This window comes from Oreochromis niloticus, linkage group LG7 (assembly GCF_001858045.2).
Source record: "Oreochromis niloticus isolate F11D_XX linkage group LG7, O_niloticus_UMD_NMBU, whole genome shotgun sequence".
NCBI lineage: Eukaryota > Metazoa > Chordata > Actinopteri > Cichliformes > Cichlidae > Oreochromis > Oreochromis niloticus.
In genome coordinates, this window is record NC_031972.2 from 16,363,571 (window position 1) to 16,377,105 (window position 13,535).

The window sequence follows — 13,535 nt, forward strand, 5'->3', positions numbered from 1 at the left end:
GACCTTTGCTACTGCTCACGTCTGACTTGTCTTTCTCTTCCTCGGAAGTGGAACATCCAGAGTATGCAAAATCATTTTTAGCAGCACACTGTGCTGCCACTGACTAAGAGAAGAACAATTTGTTGTCAGTGTACGCCCTTTGCTGCACTTGTTGTAGGAAAGGTTGAGATGACCCTGGTTTGTATCCACTCTTACTGAACAGTTTTTTTCCTTCTCAGATTTTTTTTGCACATTGTAAATATAGATCATAGTAGTTTTTTTTTTTTTACTTTCCAGTCCTATTAATCACCATGTGATTCTTTTAGAGAGCTGTATTAGAATAGAGTTTTCTCAGTTTATTAAGTAGAATTACGGTTGCATGGCTATATTCAGTAGTGGTGGGAATCACCAGACACCCCACAATACTTCACTCACGATACAATATTTTGCAGTTTGCAGAGTATTGCAGTAACATATACTGCGATTGATCACTTTTTAACTGCAAATTATATCCTCAAAATTAAACTTTTTCAATATCGGTTTTATTCAATTAAAACATTATTCATTTTACATTTTTTTATTTAAAAATGTAAAATGAGACTGTTAAGCCTGCCAACACTGTAACAAAAGAAAAAAAAATGTTGCCATATGTTGGAGTCAGTCTGTGAATGAGTTGAATGGGGTCAAGTTGGCAATTGCATGAAATGTTGATATTGTGAAAAATCATCAAAACTCACATTTCTTTTGCTGTCTAATTCATATTTAACTCATTTGTTACATTTTCACTCAGCAGCTTTTCTGTTTTAAAGGAATATAACCAGAATTCAACCAGCTGGCAGCCACTGAGTTGAGTCCCCTAGAGTTGACAAAGACCCATTCAGACTGATGGCGACATGTTGTTAATCTGTCTGCATCTAGCAATAAGACAGCAATTATTTGCAAAACTTGAAATGCAATCATCAGGCAGCCACTGATGTATTTTTTGTAGATGGAAGGAGGTGGATGTCCTACTCGTGTGACTGAGCCGTCTGCTTGCTCTGAGTTAGGAGGCAGCTTTGTGTCCAGCGTTGGATGGTTTTCCGATGGTTTTACTCCAGCACTATTTATCACAGACATTAAGTTTCTTGTTAATTTAGTATTATTATTTTTTAAACACAGTGGAATGCTGTCAGTCATGGATTGGCCTCCCCGGAGCCTGTACCTTGACATTATCAAACCAGTGTGGGATCATCTTGACAGAGATTGGAAAAAGAAGGCAGTCAACATCCAAAGAAGAGCTTTAAATGTCCTGCAAGGAACCTGGAGAAATATTCCAGAAGAGTATTTAAATAAATTATAGGAAAAGAAAAGAACGAATTTCAAACGTGTTAGAACAGTAAAAACTGTGTTTGCCTTATATAGTGTATTTCTATGTCTATTTGTACATATTTCAGTAAACAGGTGAACCTGTTTCCCATTTTCCTAGCAGAACTGTGTTCAAAGCATTTATTAAAGTATTTATTCTTTTAATAATCATCTAAAATTCACCATTTCTCAAATACTTCTGGTGAATAATTATGATGCAATACATTGAAGTAAAGTAGGTAGAAATCTGTTCATGCATCTGTAATAACAATAAGAAAATGAGTGTTGGTGGCTGCTTTGCTATTTTTACTGAAGTAAAACCTATAACTAGGCCTCCTTCTTTCACCTCTACTTGCAACCCCCTAAAGCAAATCCCGAATGGGTGATTGGACAAAATGAGGACATCTATTCTGTCTGACAAGAAAGCAAGGGATGGAAGCTCTTTCAGTATGTAATGTGCACTGTATTTGCTCTGGTCGGATGCTTTTATTTTGACTTTATTCACATGACTGTTCTTAGCATATCATTAGATTTAACCAGTAGTACTTAATCATATGAAGTACAAAAGAAAATGTTTGGGAAATATATTTAAATATAAGTAGCAATAGTGTTAAATGCGACTACTCTATTGTAAGCATTGCAAGTTTATTTTAAATTGTTGTATTGTTGTGTTGTTATTTAATGCATATTGCACGAAGGGCCGCCAGTCGGCGCTGTGATTCACATCTGTTTGTTTACATCAGCAACATGAGCGACACATAGTGGTCATTCCATGTTACTACGGCGCAGTGTAAGAGTTAAAGGTCCAAAAATCCTATTACGGTCTCTGTATGATAACACTTTAATTGAAGTAGACATGTCACGTGGTCGGATACGAGCAGGCTGTGCTTTAACCAGGGGGAAATACGCAGGCGCATCGGTCCCGTGTAGTGGATTTCTCCCAGCGGAACGCCATGGATTTTATGACAGATCAGGATGTGCAGAGGGTGAGGATTACTTTCACATACCGACGAACATGACATGGAAGTGCAGTTTATAGTTAAATTACCAATGCTCAGTTAAATAATTAGCCATTTGATCACTGTTTGCTTCGAATAGAAAACAGTTTTACTTTTGCAATGTCGATTGTGCATCAGCAGCCTCTTCCGTATTATATATGGTAATAAGATTGTGTTTTGTCGCTGTATTCAAATGAAATGCACATTTCAAGTTCATTGCACAACACCCTGCAGCCACAAGTGGTCTACTGACGTCAGCAAACGCCCCCTGTTTCAGCTAGGAAAACACCATATGTACCTTTAGGAGCAAATTCCCCATTTTCCAACACTTACTCTGTTCTTGTAAGCTACAGAAAGGCAGGAACTAACCGAGGCCATGCTGTAGTCTTATAATCTTGCAGTAGTTTGCAAGATTATAAGAGAATATTTATAAAATATATATACTTAAACTGTCCGATGGCAACTATTTTTCAACACATTCTCTCCGATTGGATTAAATCCTAAGCAAAACAGAACAATGCTGGAGATCCACAGAGTGGATTTATTAAAACATGGTTTTTTTCCCTCTTGTTGGACTATTATGCAGCTGTCATCGTTAAGAAATCAGTATCAGAAGACACTCATTAGCCAAGAACTAAAAAAAAAAGCCCACATACTTTATGCATCTCTTTTAATGTAATTATGCAATTTTAAACTGGGAATGTCTTAATGTGTAGATTGTGTTTCACGTCATGGCTGTGAATTAAACTCTGGGTGTGACTTCAGTTTGAAATGTGAAAGAAACCTTTGTGTGAAAAGCAGGCATGAAAGGTCATTAGGACGAGCCTCGGTGCTTCAGTTATTGCTCCTTCTGTCCTGTAAACGGCTCGAATCGAATTTCCTTCATCTTGACAGTACCAGGAGGATGGATACGTGGTTCTGGACGGGCTGCTGACCTCCCAGGAGTGCGATGAACTGAGGCAGAGGATGGCAGAGATTGTGGAGCGGATGGATGTCCCCGAACACTGCCGCACCACCTTCTCCACCTACCATGATGAGCAGCTAAAAAAACAGGTGACCCAATGCGTAACGCTGCACAGGATCTTTAATACTGTCAGCTTTCCTTTGAACAATGTTTCTTTCACATGCTTTCAATGACATCACCACTTACAGATGCAGGTAAGGCATCTGACTTAGTGCGCTCCCTCCTTAGTGATCACATCCATGTATTCTTTCTACAAATTAGCTTCACATTTACAGTTATTTGCCTCGACCTCTTTGACCCTGCTAGCAGTCTCTTATGCCAACAGTGTAGTCAGTGTCCCCTCTGACCTGCAGGGAAATGCTGACTATTTCATCACAAGTGGAGATAAAATCCGCTTCTTTTTTGAGAAGGGGGTTTTTGATGACAAAGGTGAGCTCCAGTGAAATTCTTTCTACACTGTCTTTCATTTCTCATGCTGTGAAACTCCAAAATGAGATGATGCTTTTCTCACCTTGCAGGGGAGTTTATTGTGCCCAAGCAGCGGTCGCTAAATAAAGTTGGACATGGTGAGCTTTTAGGGTTTTCCCACAATACGTGGCCTATAAACTGCTGCCTTAAATCTCCTAACTGCTAGTCTTTTTTTCTTTTAGCACTGCATGCCTATGAGCCTTTGTACGAAAAGGTTACACATTCGCCCAAAGTCCAGGTGAGCTAACAGGCTGACGGAGTGAAAGAATGATTTACTGAGTCACAGAATAACTAACTGTCCAATGAAATGTCATTCTCCTAGGGCATAGCTAAAAAGCTGGGCCTAGTAAGTCCTGTGATTCTCCAGAGTATGTTCATATTTAAGGTAAAGCGTTTTAAATGGCCTTATAGTGTTAGACAATGCTACATAATGACTTATTAAAACATAAAGATTGAAATAAGAATTTCATCTTTGACAGCAACCAGGCATCGGTGGGGAAGGTAAGAAAATTCAGCTGAATATTTTTGTCAGTATTGAGTACACATTTCCCATCCCATCATTTTTTTAAACACTTTATAAAAAATGTAAGGAAAAAATCCCTTCTGATCGTTATTTTTGTCTCATAATAAAGATGCTCAAATTTGGTATTAAAACACAAAAGTAAAGGTGGGAAAAAAAACTTACATAAAAACCAGGTAAATAATGGAATATTTACTCCATGGCCACATTATTAGGAATACCGGTGAAATCTGTTCTGTCATGACTTCCACCTTTTGTGAAACTTACGTCTTTTTGCCTTTTGTTGATGGTAGTTTATGTTAACGGGGAGCCAAATTACATCCATGACATTTCATTCTAGTGAAAGTGAGGCATGAAAGCGACTAACCCAAACACAGGTTGACATTATTCTAAATCCCATCAATATTTGTTTTGTAATGAAGTTGAATTTAAGTTGCAGTAGGAATCTTTTTTAAGTTTAAAAAGTTCTGTGTTTTTCAGATGCTGTATAATACGGCCTATTTTTCGGTAGACCAACACAATGAATGTTACATTGTGTGTTTAGTTGTTCCCAGGTATGCTTTTACTGCATTGGCAGTGCGTTTGGGGTCATTGTCATGGTGATGGTGTTGCATAGTGGATCAAAATCCGACCGTACTTTTCTGCCTTTACAATTTCACCAATTGAAATTTAGCTCTAAACGATGACAGAGCATCAACCATGTTTTACAGATGGTTATACGCACAGATTTTAGGTCTGTCCCTTCTTTCTGTCCAGTTTCTTCAATTTTTTTAGGGACACACTGCACACAAAGGCGAGATATGCCAGGTTTTTGGCTGATAGGTGATTGGGAATTACAGTGTCACTGACAAAATACAGTTTTATGGAAAGGAAATTAGAGATTTATTTTCGTGACAGGCTTCAATTAACAAAGTAAATACAGTTCATCCATTTAGTTAGATGCCTTATTTATTCTTGAATAATTCATGGATCAGTTTTAGCTTAGCTGAACAAAAAGACAAAGAAAAAAAAAATCTAAAATCAGGTAAAAGACTGGACTGAAAATGAGTGACAAATCAGAAAATGTCCAAAGAAAAACATCAAAAGACCCTCAAAAAGCCTGGAGAACTATTACTGAAGTCCACTTTAAAAATTACAGGAAAGACTGGCACCTTGGAAACGAAATATAATGAAACCTTCAGTTTAGAAGAGGTTGTCTGTATACATTTATATCATTTTAAATTATATCCATAGCAGATTCTCATGTGTTTCTTAGTGACCCCACACCAAGACGCCACATTTCTGTACACGGAGCCCCTGGGCAGAGTTATGGGGGTGTGGATTGCCCTGGAAGATGCTACTATTAACAATGGCTGTCTGTGGTTTATCCCAGGATCACACAAAAGTAAGTAGCTACCAGAATGTCTATATAGTGTATATGTTATCCAGCTACTGCTCTGCCACATATTTCTGAAATAATTTTTAAGGTCTATTTATTTTATGTAATAATATTTTATGTAATAATATTTTATTTTCTCTTTCTGCCCCAGGCGGTATCACTAGACGTATGGTGCGTACTCCAAAGGGCACCTTTCCTCTGACCGACTTTATTGGTAGAGAGCAGGCATATGATGAAGAGAAGTTTGTTGCCGCACCAGTGAAAAAAGGTCATTAGCATGAATCTAAATTTAGTTGGTGATTGATGGACACATTTTTGAGTTTTGTGACATTTTGAAACTGAAATTGTAAAAAAAATGTTGTTGCTTATAAAGAAACTTTTGACCGTCGAGCTCAGGACAGTTCACCTTAGATTGAATGCCATGAGTTTTGTTCTTTTTCTGCACTTTGATAAAATAATACACACCAACCACCATATTGACACTTGTTTTTGTGTGTAAAAATGTGACTTATCAAACTCTGGAGGTTCTGGTAGTTTATATTAGATGTGTAGTTTTTTCACATTTGGAGTCTTTATGCTATGCTAAGCTAAATGGCTAGCTGCTTTAAACATGCTAAGAATTACATTAATCTTTATATTCTTTACCTTGTAAACTAAGTTCAGTTCAATTAAATGTTATTTATATAACCAAGTTACAACAATGTGCTTTATAGTGTAAGGTAAACTACTATAATAGAGAGAAAACCCCAATAATCAGATAACATCCTGTGAGCAAGCACCTGGCGACAGCGGGAAGAAAAAACTCCCTTATAACAGGAAGAAACCTCCAGGAGAAGCAGCCATCTGCTGCGACCTGCAAATTGTTTTCAGGTCTTCAAGTCTGAGGAAATGCTGACACAAAAATATGATTGTTAGAATAAAGTAGTAGAGTTAGCACTGCTGTTCAAGTTGGTCAGCTGTTGCTCAATCCCTTGTTCAGGTGGTGTCATCCTGATCCACGGGGAGGTGGTGCATCGAAGTGCCGAAAACACCTCTGAAGAGTCTCGTCACGTCTACACCTTCCACATCATGGAAGCCCAGCAGACCCGCTGGAGCCCTGACAACTGGTGAGACGTTATCAGTGTGGGCTAGCCTTTTGATGTTTCTTTTATTTGACTACATATTTCTGGCAAGTGATTGTCTCAGTTAACATGTGGTCAAATAGACATGTTCCTCCTCATCAATTTGTGTAATGTCAGTTTTGTGTTGAAGCGCACGCCAAATAAACTTCAAATTAGCACAGATTTGTTTAGAGCAGCCGTTCTGTGTTTTCATACAACATATCTAGGTTTGTAAATGTCAGCATTTAGTTTTGTCTGGAAAATCAGTGTTCTCTCATTAATGCAAACTTTATGAAATGAGATGCTCCAAAGAAATTTCCCAAGTCTGACCTGTCCATCTTATTTCCATCTCTTTGGTCCTGTAAGGTTACAGCCCACTGAAGACCTCCCTTTCCCGCCTCTCTACACTTGAAGGATTCTTTGGCATCCGGTGCTGCTCCCAAAGAATAACCAGCATCTATGATAATTTTATCAAGGAAAATTGCTGCAATATCTTATGGCTTAAAAAAAAATCTGATAATACTGTTTCATTAACTTCCCAAAGGATGGCTGTGCTTGCAATATTCTTCTGATAAGAGTTAAAGGATCTTATTACACAAGAAAACAATAGGCTGACTCCTGAGCTCAGCCTATTGTTCCTGTATCGATCGTAGCCAAGTGTTATTCATGACCCATGATAACAAAGATATAGAAAAAATAGACATGCAAAATAAGATATACTACCAGTCAAAAGTTTGGCCACACCTTCTCATTTAATGGTTTGTCTTTATTTTTATGACTGTTTACATTGTAGATTCTCACTGAAGGCATTAAAACTGTGAATGAACACATATGGAATTATGTAGTAAACAAAAAAATGTGAAATACCTCAAAACATGTTTTATATTTTACATTCTTCAACATAGCCACCCTTTGCTTCGATTACTGCTTTGCACACTCTTGGCAGTCTGTCAATGAGCTTCATGAGGTCGTCACCTGAAATGTTTTGTGGCCAAACTTTTGACTGGTGATGTATATCCTCCCATTTCTCTCCACTTGAACAATTTGGAGTCACTGGGCTACTGAGAGGTGGCTACACCCTGGACAGGTTGACAGTCTATTGTGGTCTATTCACACCTACGGTCAATTTAGAGTCACCAGTTAACCTAACTTGCATGTTTTTAGAGTGTGGAACGAAGCCGGCGTACCTGGAGATCACCCACACAGGCACAGGGAGAATATACAAACTCCACAGAGTGGTCGGCTAGGGGATTCAAACCCAGGATAGACGGTCCTAAAGCCTGTCCTGTCTGCAAAACATTTTTGTTAATATCTTAAACTTCTAGTATAGTTGTTTTGGGGCACATTCAAACTGAATGTTTTGCTATGCTTTGCCATTCAATTCAATTCTGTTTATGTAGGACTAAATCACAGTTTTATATTTATATAAAATATAATATTTTAGGGTAAAGACCCTACAATAATGAAGAGAAAATCCCAGCAATCTGATGACTCCCTATGAGTGAGAACTTGGCAACAGTGAGTAGGAAAAACTCCCTCTTAACAGGAAGATGGCTTCAGAATAACCAGGATCAGGGAGGGAATCCCATGTGGCATGACCTGTGGGAAGTGATGAGGGGAGGAAGACCCAGTTGAGCATTTCTTTGAAATAGTGTACATCTGGGAAAGAGGCTTTGAGATGCATTTTTTTCCTTGGTCATGTCAAAAGTGAAACATGCTCATCTGTCACGTGTATATGAACCATATCATATCATATTTAAAGGAAGTCCAGGCCATGGATTAGCTGCTGTCTTCTCTGTAGGTTTGCAGTTGAAAGACTACACCTAAACTTTCTTGCATGCCACAAGAAAACAGCTCAACACCAGGCTGATTTTGCAACATGCAGCATTATAATTAAGTTAACACTTGAAACCATGTTTTAATAACATTGTAATAAGTCTATTAACTCCGTATTTAACCAGCTTTCCTTCCTGGCTTTAAATAGACTTTATTGATATTGCACTTTTTCAGTCAAAACACTTAAAGCACACACACACATTCATAGGATTTTTTTTTAAATTACATACTGTACAGCCCTTTTTCGATCACAGTCTCACACGCTGCTGATTTGGTTGCAGCAGTGTTGCTTTCATCCGATATTCTGGGTTTGAAATTTTTGCGTTTGTGTGCAGTTTTGATTTGATCGTCCTTGGGAAAATATACTGCTCTGCCACCCGTAGTTCAGTTTGTCAGTGTTCACATGCTGCCAGTACTGCTTTTGCGTTGCTCAAAGATTGGGGAATGCTGGTTTGACAAATTCAGTCTGTGCAACTGCTTAGTCAGTCTGCTTATGTCAAGTTATCACAAAAAGAGGGTAACAGAAGAATTAAACTAGTTTTATAAGAAAAAAAAAATTGCAAGCTTGGCCATTCTCTGGTTCCTTACTAACCAGCATTTAGACTAATAATTTTTTCTAACTTAATTATAAATTTGCTGGAAAAGTGTTTTAAATTGTGGCTGAAAAAAAAATTTAAATAAACATTTTTTTTGATCAAGTCTCCATGGAGATTTCACTGTGCAACTGACATTTCCACCCACCTTTATTAAGCATTTCCTCATCAGCATTGTCAACAGCTTTATTCTTGTGCAAGATCTTTTTAAATGATTTGTGCCCAAATAAGACAATGAATTCCTCCATTTACAGACAACAGCGAGCATCTCTGCTTTCAAGTATGTTCATTTTAAGACCTAACTTAAAATGAAAAAGACAAAGCTTTATGTACGTGTAATTATCAAGCGCAGCATTCAAACTTCTTGTGTTAGTGTCACAAATCAAAGTGAAAAAGCAAAAGGATAATCTTTGTGTTGTTAAAGTACAGTCGCTCACAAAGGTCCTACATCTCAATCCTCAAAAAACCAAACAAACAAACCAAAATCCCCCCAAAACAAAAAAAGCTTTGTTTGTTCTCAGATGTTCTGAAACATGCAATACTAAATTTTTCTTTCAAAATGTAAGAATGTTGGAAAAAGAAACACACCAGCAGGATCAGGCTAATAAACATTATCACAACATTAAAACAAACAAACAAACAAAAAAGAAACACTTCAGAACTTTTACAGATGAACTGAAACCAGCTCCATTTCCTTATCTACAAATGAAGAGATCAAACCCAATAAAAATTAGAGTATATTGCTATAAAGCATATAAAACAATAATTTAGAAGTAAATCTTGCTGTAAAAGTTGCCAAAACGTAAAGGCCTGTGTGCATGGGTGTGGCCCAAAAGCATATCTACAAAGCCCCAAAAAACAAAACACTAAAGGCTCAGTATTACAAGGAAATGTAGATATTGAAGGGGTGCAGGGTCCCATTAAACCACAAACTGCTAAGCAAAGTTGATTTATCTGACAAAAATATATGCGGTAGGATAACCGGCATACACGTTACAGTACTGCATTATCACATCAGTCTCATGCAGGAGCATAGTGTGTTTCTACCATATATAAGTATAAATCAGCCCTTTAAATAAGAGTTGAAATGGGCTGCCATGCTAGCGTGTACAGCTTCTACTATGGTAGGTTGTGTGTGATAGAAAATATACTTCTTAAGGCAAGTATTTTCAGAAGAAACTTCTTCATATTGCCATCAGGGAGGCAAAAATAATAGCCTAGACGTGAGAAAGTTGATTAAAAGACATATCAATAAGATAACTTTAAATTATGTTCTTCGAAAGGCAATACAAGGCATGTATCTGTTAATGAAACAAAAACGACAGGACATTTGTGTATTTCTTGCCGATTATAAAAACGTGTCCAGGATTTCTATTTAAGAAACACTTTTTTTCTCCTCCACACTCTGCTAAACTGAGTCTCCTGTTGCATAATTTAGGAGCTGTTGGTGTCAGTGGCAGAGAAAACATACGCCACCTCTGTCGCGAGGTTCAGACTTGATCTAAAATGTTCCATTGGTCATTGCAAAGGATACTGAAAATGATCTAAAGACAACAGACTGTCATGCCAACACTGTCGCATGTAAAGGTTTGTCGATACCCTGGTCGGTTAATTTGACTGCTTTCGATCGCCTTGTGCTAGTCAAAAATAACTACAGTTTGTGATCATGTCCACAGACTACGAAAGACAGCTTTTTTTGTCCCAAGTTCACCACCAGAAATGGCTGAGAAACAGGCAGTGGATCTGCTTGTTTGTATGATCGGTCCATTCAAAGTAACAGGAGGATGAAGAGGTAGAGTGGGAGCAGCAGGTTGTCTATTTGGGAGGTGTAGGCTTCCAACATGGCCACCAGAGTGATGGAGCCAACAATCCATGAGTAGGTGGTGTTCAGATTGATGCTGCTGTCAAAGATGAGAAACATGGCCACGGCGATGATCTGGGCGAACACAGATGTCGCGGTCCCCTCTAAGGTTTTCTTGGTGCCAGGCCAATGGATCTCCCCCATGGTACTGCCGAACACAGAGGCCACAGTGTCTCCAACTCCCACCGCGAGCACACCTGCGTAGGGCACCAGGCCACCCGCCCCTGGAAGTATCCCCTTAGGGGCACAGGGTCCAGGAAACAGCCAAATGGGCAAAGACATCCCCAGCAGCAGGTAAATGTGGGTGAGGATGAGAGGCCCAGAGTCCCGCTCGTCCAGGAACAGAGTGAGCAACTGCCTGAGCAGCTGACCGACAGGCCTGATTCGAAAGTAACGCACATACTCCAAGAACAAGAAAACCGCCAGGCAACCCACAGATGCCACGTGGAGCAGCTGCCTGTCGTAGATCAACCCTGGAATGTAGGTAGCCACTACAATCAGATGGAAATACTTCCTGACGATGGTCGACGCCTGGTGCTTCTTGGAACCCGACTGGCGCTGATAGTTCTGATGTACCACAACGCAACTGGCCACGACAGACAGAAACACCCAGTACGCCAGCAGGCAGAGTCTCCTGTCATTCAGCGTGATGAAGTCCAACAACCACATGAGGGGGTGGCGACCGATGAACAAGGACAGCCAGGGCATCAAGATCCCCAGACCCAGAACGGCTGTCATCATGTGAAAGAAGAGTGATGACCCCCAGCTCTCAGACTCCATGAAACAAAAGAGCAGGGCGAAGAAAACGCCCAGCAGCAACGAGCCCACCACTAACACCGGGAGGAAATAGTTCACCGGGTCACCTTTGACCTCCGCCAGGTTCAGGGAGCGCTTGATGAGTTGGTTCACGATGAAGCTGATCCCACCGACAATGAGGAGTGCCTCTCCGGGTGTGAAGCAGCGCGGCAGCAGATAAAGCACAATCAGGCTGAGATAGACAAAGATCAGCAGCACCTCCAAGACCTCTATGACCTCAGACACAGTCAGGGTCTGCTTTGTGGTGTAGAGAATTGCGCTGCCGGCCATTCCTGCAATCACACAAGTGTTGGTGGGAACAGGTCTTGTGATGCCCAGTGCAATCAGGGAGAGGAAAAGGGCTAGCATCATGCCTGTGATGGTGATCACCATGGAGAAGCGCTCAAAGTAGACATTCCCTGAGGCAGAGCACTTTTCTCTCAGTGCCAGGCCCAACAAAGGCATTACCATAGAGGCCGGAACAATGCCGCTGTTCGCTGAGGGGCGAAACTGGAACACAGCACCCCCAGACCTGAGCAGACGGTCCCATTTATGCTGCACGTAGAAAGCCTGGATCACCAGGGCTATGCTGCACCAGGAGTGCTGGTTCCAGACCGCCATGTGGACACATAGTACCACTGCCAAAACTACAGTGGACTCCACGTGCACCGGGTTGATTTGCATGGCTGGAGGGTGGGCGCTCACAGAGAGGGAGGAGGGTTGATCTGAACAGATGGTGTGCAGCAATGAAGGCCTTCTTCTGTCACTTCCTCTCTCTTACAGGCTTCATCATTTGGAAGGTAACTTTCCCTTGCTATGGATGTCCGAAGAAAAAGGGGAAAAAAGTTAGCATTTAAGAGAAAAAAATACAGATCACAACAAACATAATAATGTGTACAAATTACAGATTCAAATGCTACTGTACTGAATTCTGAGTCTTTTCTTGCTTATTCTAACTCTGAACCTTGGTCATGCTTTATCTGCTTCCTGCCATGAACTATGACCACACTGAACATTCACCCCATCAGTGAGAAATTCACACAGCTCAGACAGCACGAGTAAAAGGTCACACATGAAACACATGTTCTTTCCACATCAGCTGCAACCTTTTGTTCCTGTGGGGGTCGGAGTTTGAGCTGTCTGTGTAGTGTGAGTTCTGGGTCAGCGAGGCTATGCTTAACAAATGGTTATGAAAGCTGAAGGATACATTAGGGAAAGAAAATCAAAACAATAAAACTCCAGTTTATTTCATTCATTCATACAGCCCAATGAGGCCAGATAATTCTCCCTACACCGAAGAACGCGTCTGTCTGGCAGCCGAGGATGCTTTAACCTCTGACGGCATCAAGCTAACGGCAGACTAACAAGCTCACTGTACAGAGCTAGCAAAGCGCCACACAGCAGTAACTACTGGCAGCACTGACGCACAATACAGGCTGACAAAGACAAGCGTACATACCATACAAGCGCAGCGTTGTTTGAGCGGACGTGTGCAGTGAATCGCTATGAATCGCTGCCGTCCTTTCTGGACAGATTTGTTTCCTTTGTCAGCTGTCGGTCCTCTCACACCCAGTAGGAGGGGGCCATCTTTGACAGCCGGGTCACGTGGTACACTAAAAAAAGTATCTCTTAAAGGCGTTGTTTTAAATTTACTTTTTAACCTTAAATTTGTGAAATAATTATATTACCATAAAGCACA

The 13,535-nt window shown here is 40.2% G+C and overlaps 2 protein-coding genes across 2 annotated transcripts; one reads left to right on the forward strand and one right to left on the reverse strand.

The window, feature by feature from the left end:
* The first annotated feature begins 2,154 nt into the window (after positions 1 to 2,154).
* phyhd1 (phytanoyl-CoA dioxygenase domain containing 1) lies at positions 2,155 to 7,494 on the forward strand. Its single transcript, XM_003451456.5, has 11 exons — positions 2,155 to 2,309; positions 3,216 to 3,374; positions 3,639 to 3,714; positions 3,804 to 3,851; positions 3,936 to 3,991; positions 4,076 to 4,138; positions 4,233 to 4,254; positions 5,529 to 5,657; positions 5,803 to 5,919; positions 6,631 to 6,757; positions 7,118 to 7,494. Exons 1-11 carry the CDS (start codon positions 2,277 to 2,279, stop codon positions 7,161 to 7,163), a joined length of 876 nt encoding a protein of 291 aa, XP_003451504.1. The 5' UTR covers positions 2,155 to 2,276; the 3' UTR covers positions 7,164 to 7,494.
* A 292-nt stretch (positions 7,495 to 7,786) lies between these two features.
* dolk (dolichol kinase) lies at positions 7,787 to 13,449 on the reverse strand. The gene is made up of 2 exons (XM_005456190.3): positions 13,296 to 13,449; positions 7,787 to 12,650 (listed from the first exon to the last, which is right to left on the reverse strand). The coding sequence occupies exon 2, from the start codon at positions 12,518 to 12,520 to the stop codon at positions 10,949 to 10,951; it is 1,572 nt and encodes a 523-aa protein (XP_005456247.1). The 5' UTR covers positions 12,521 to 12,650; positions 13,296 to 13,449; the 3' UTR covers positions 7,787 to 10,948.
* Positions 13,450 to 13,535: the final 86 nt, after the last annotated feature.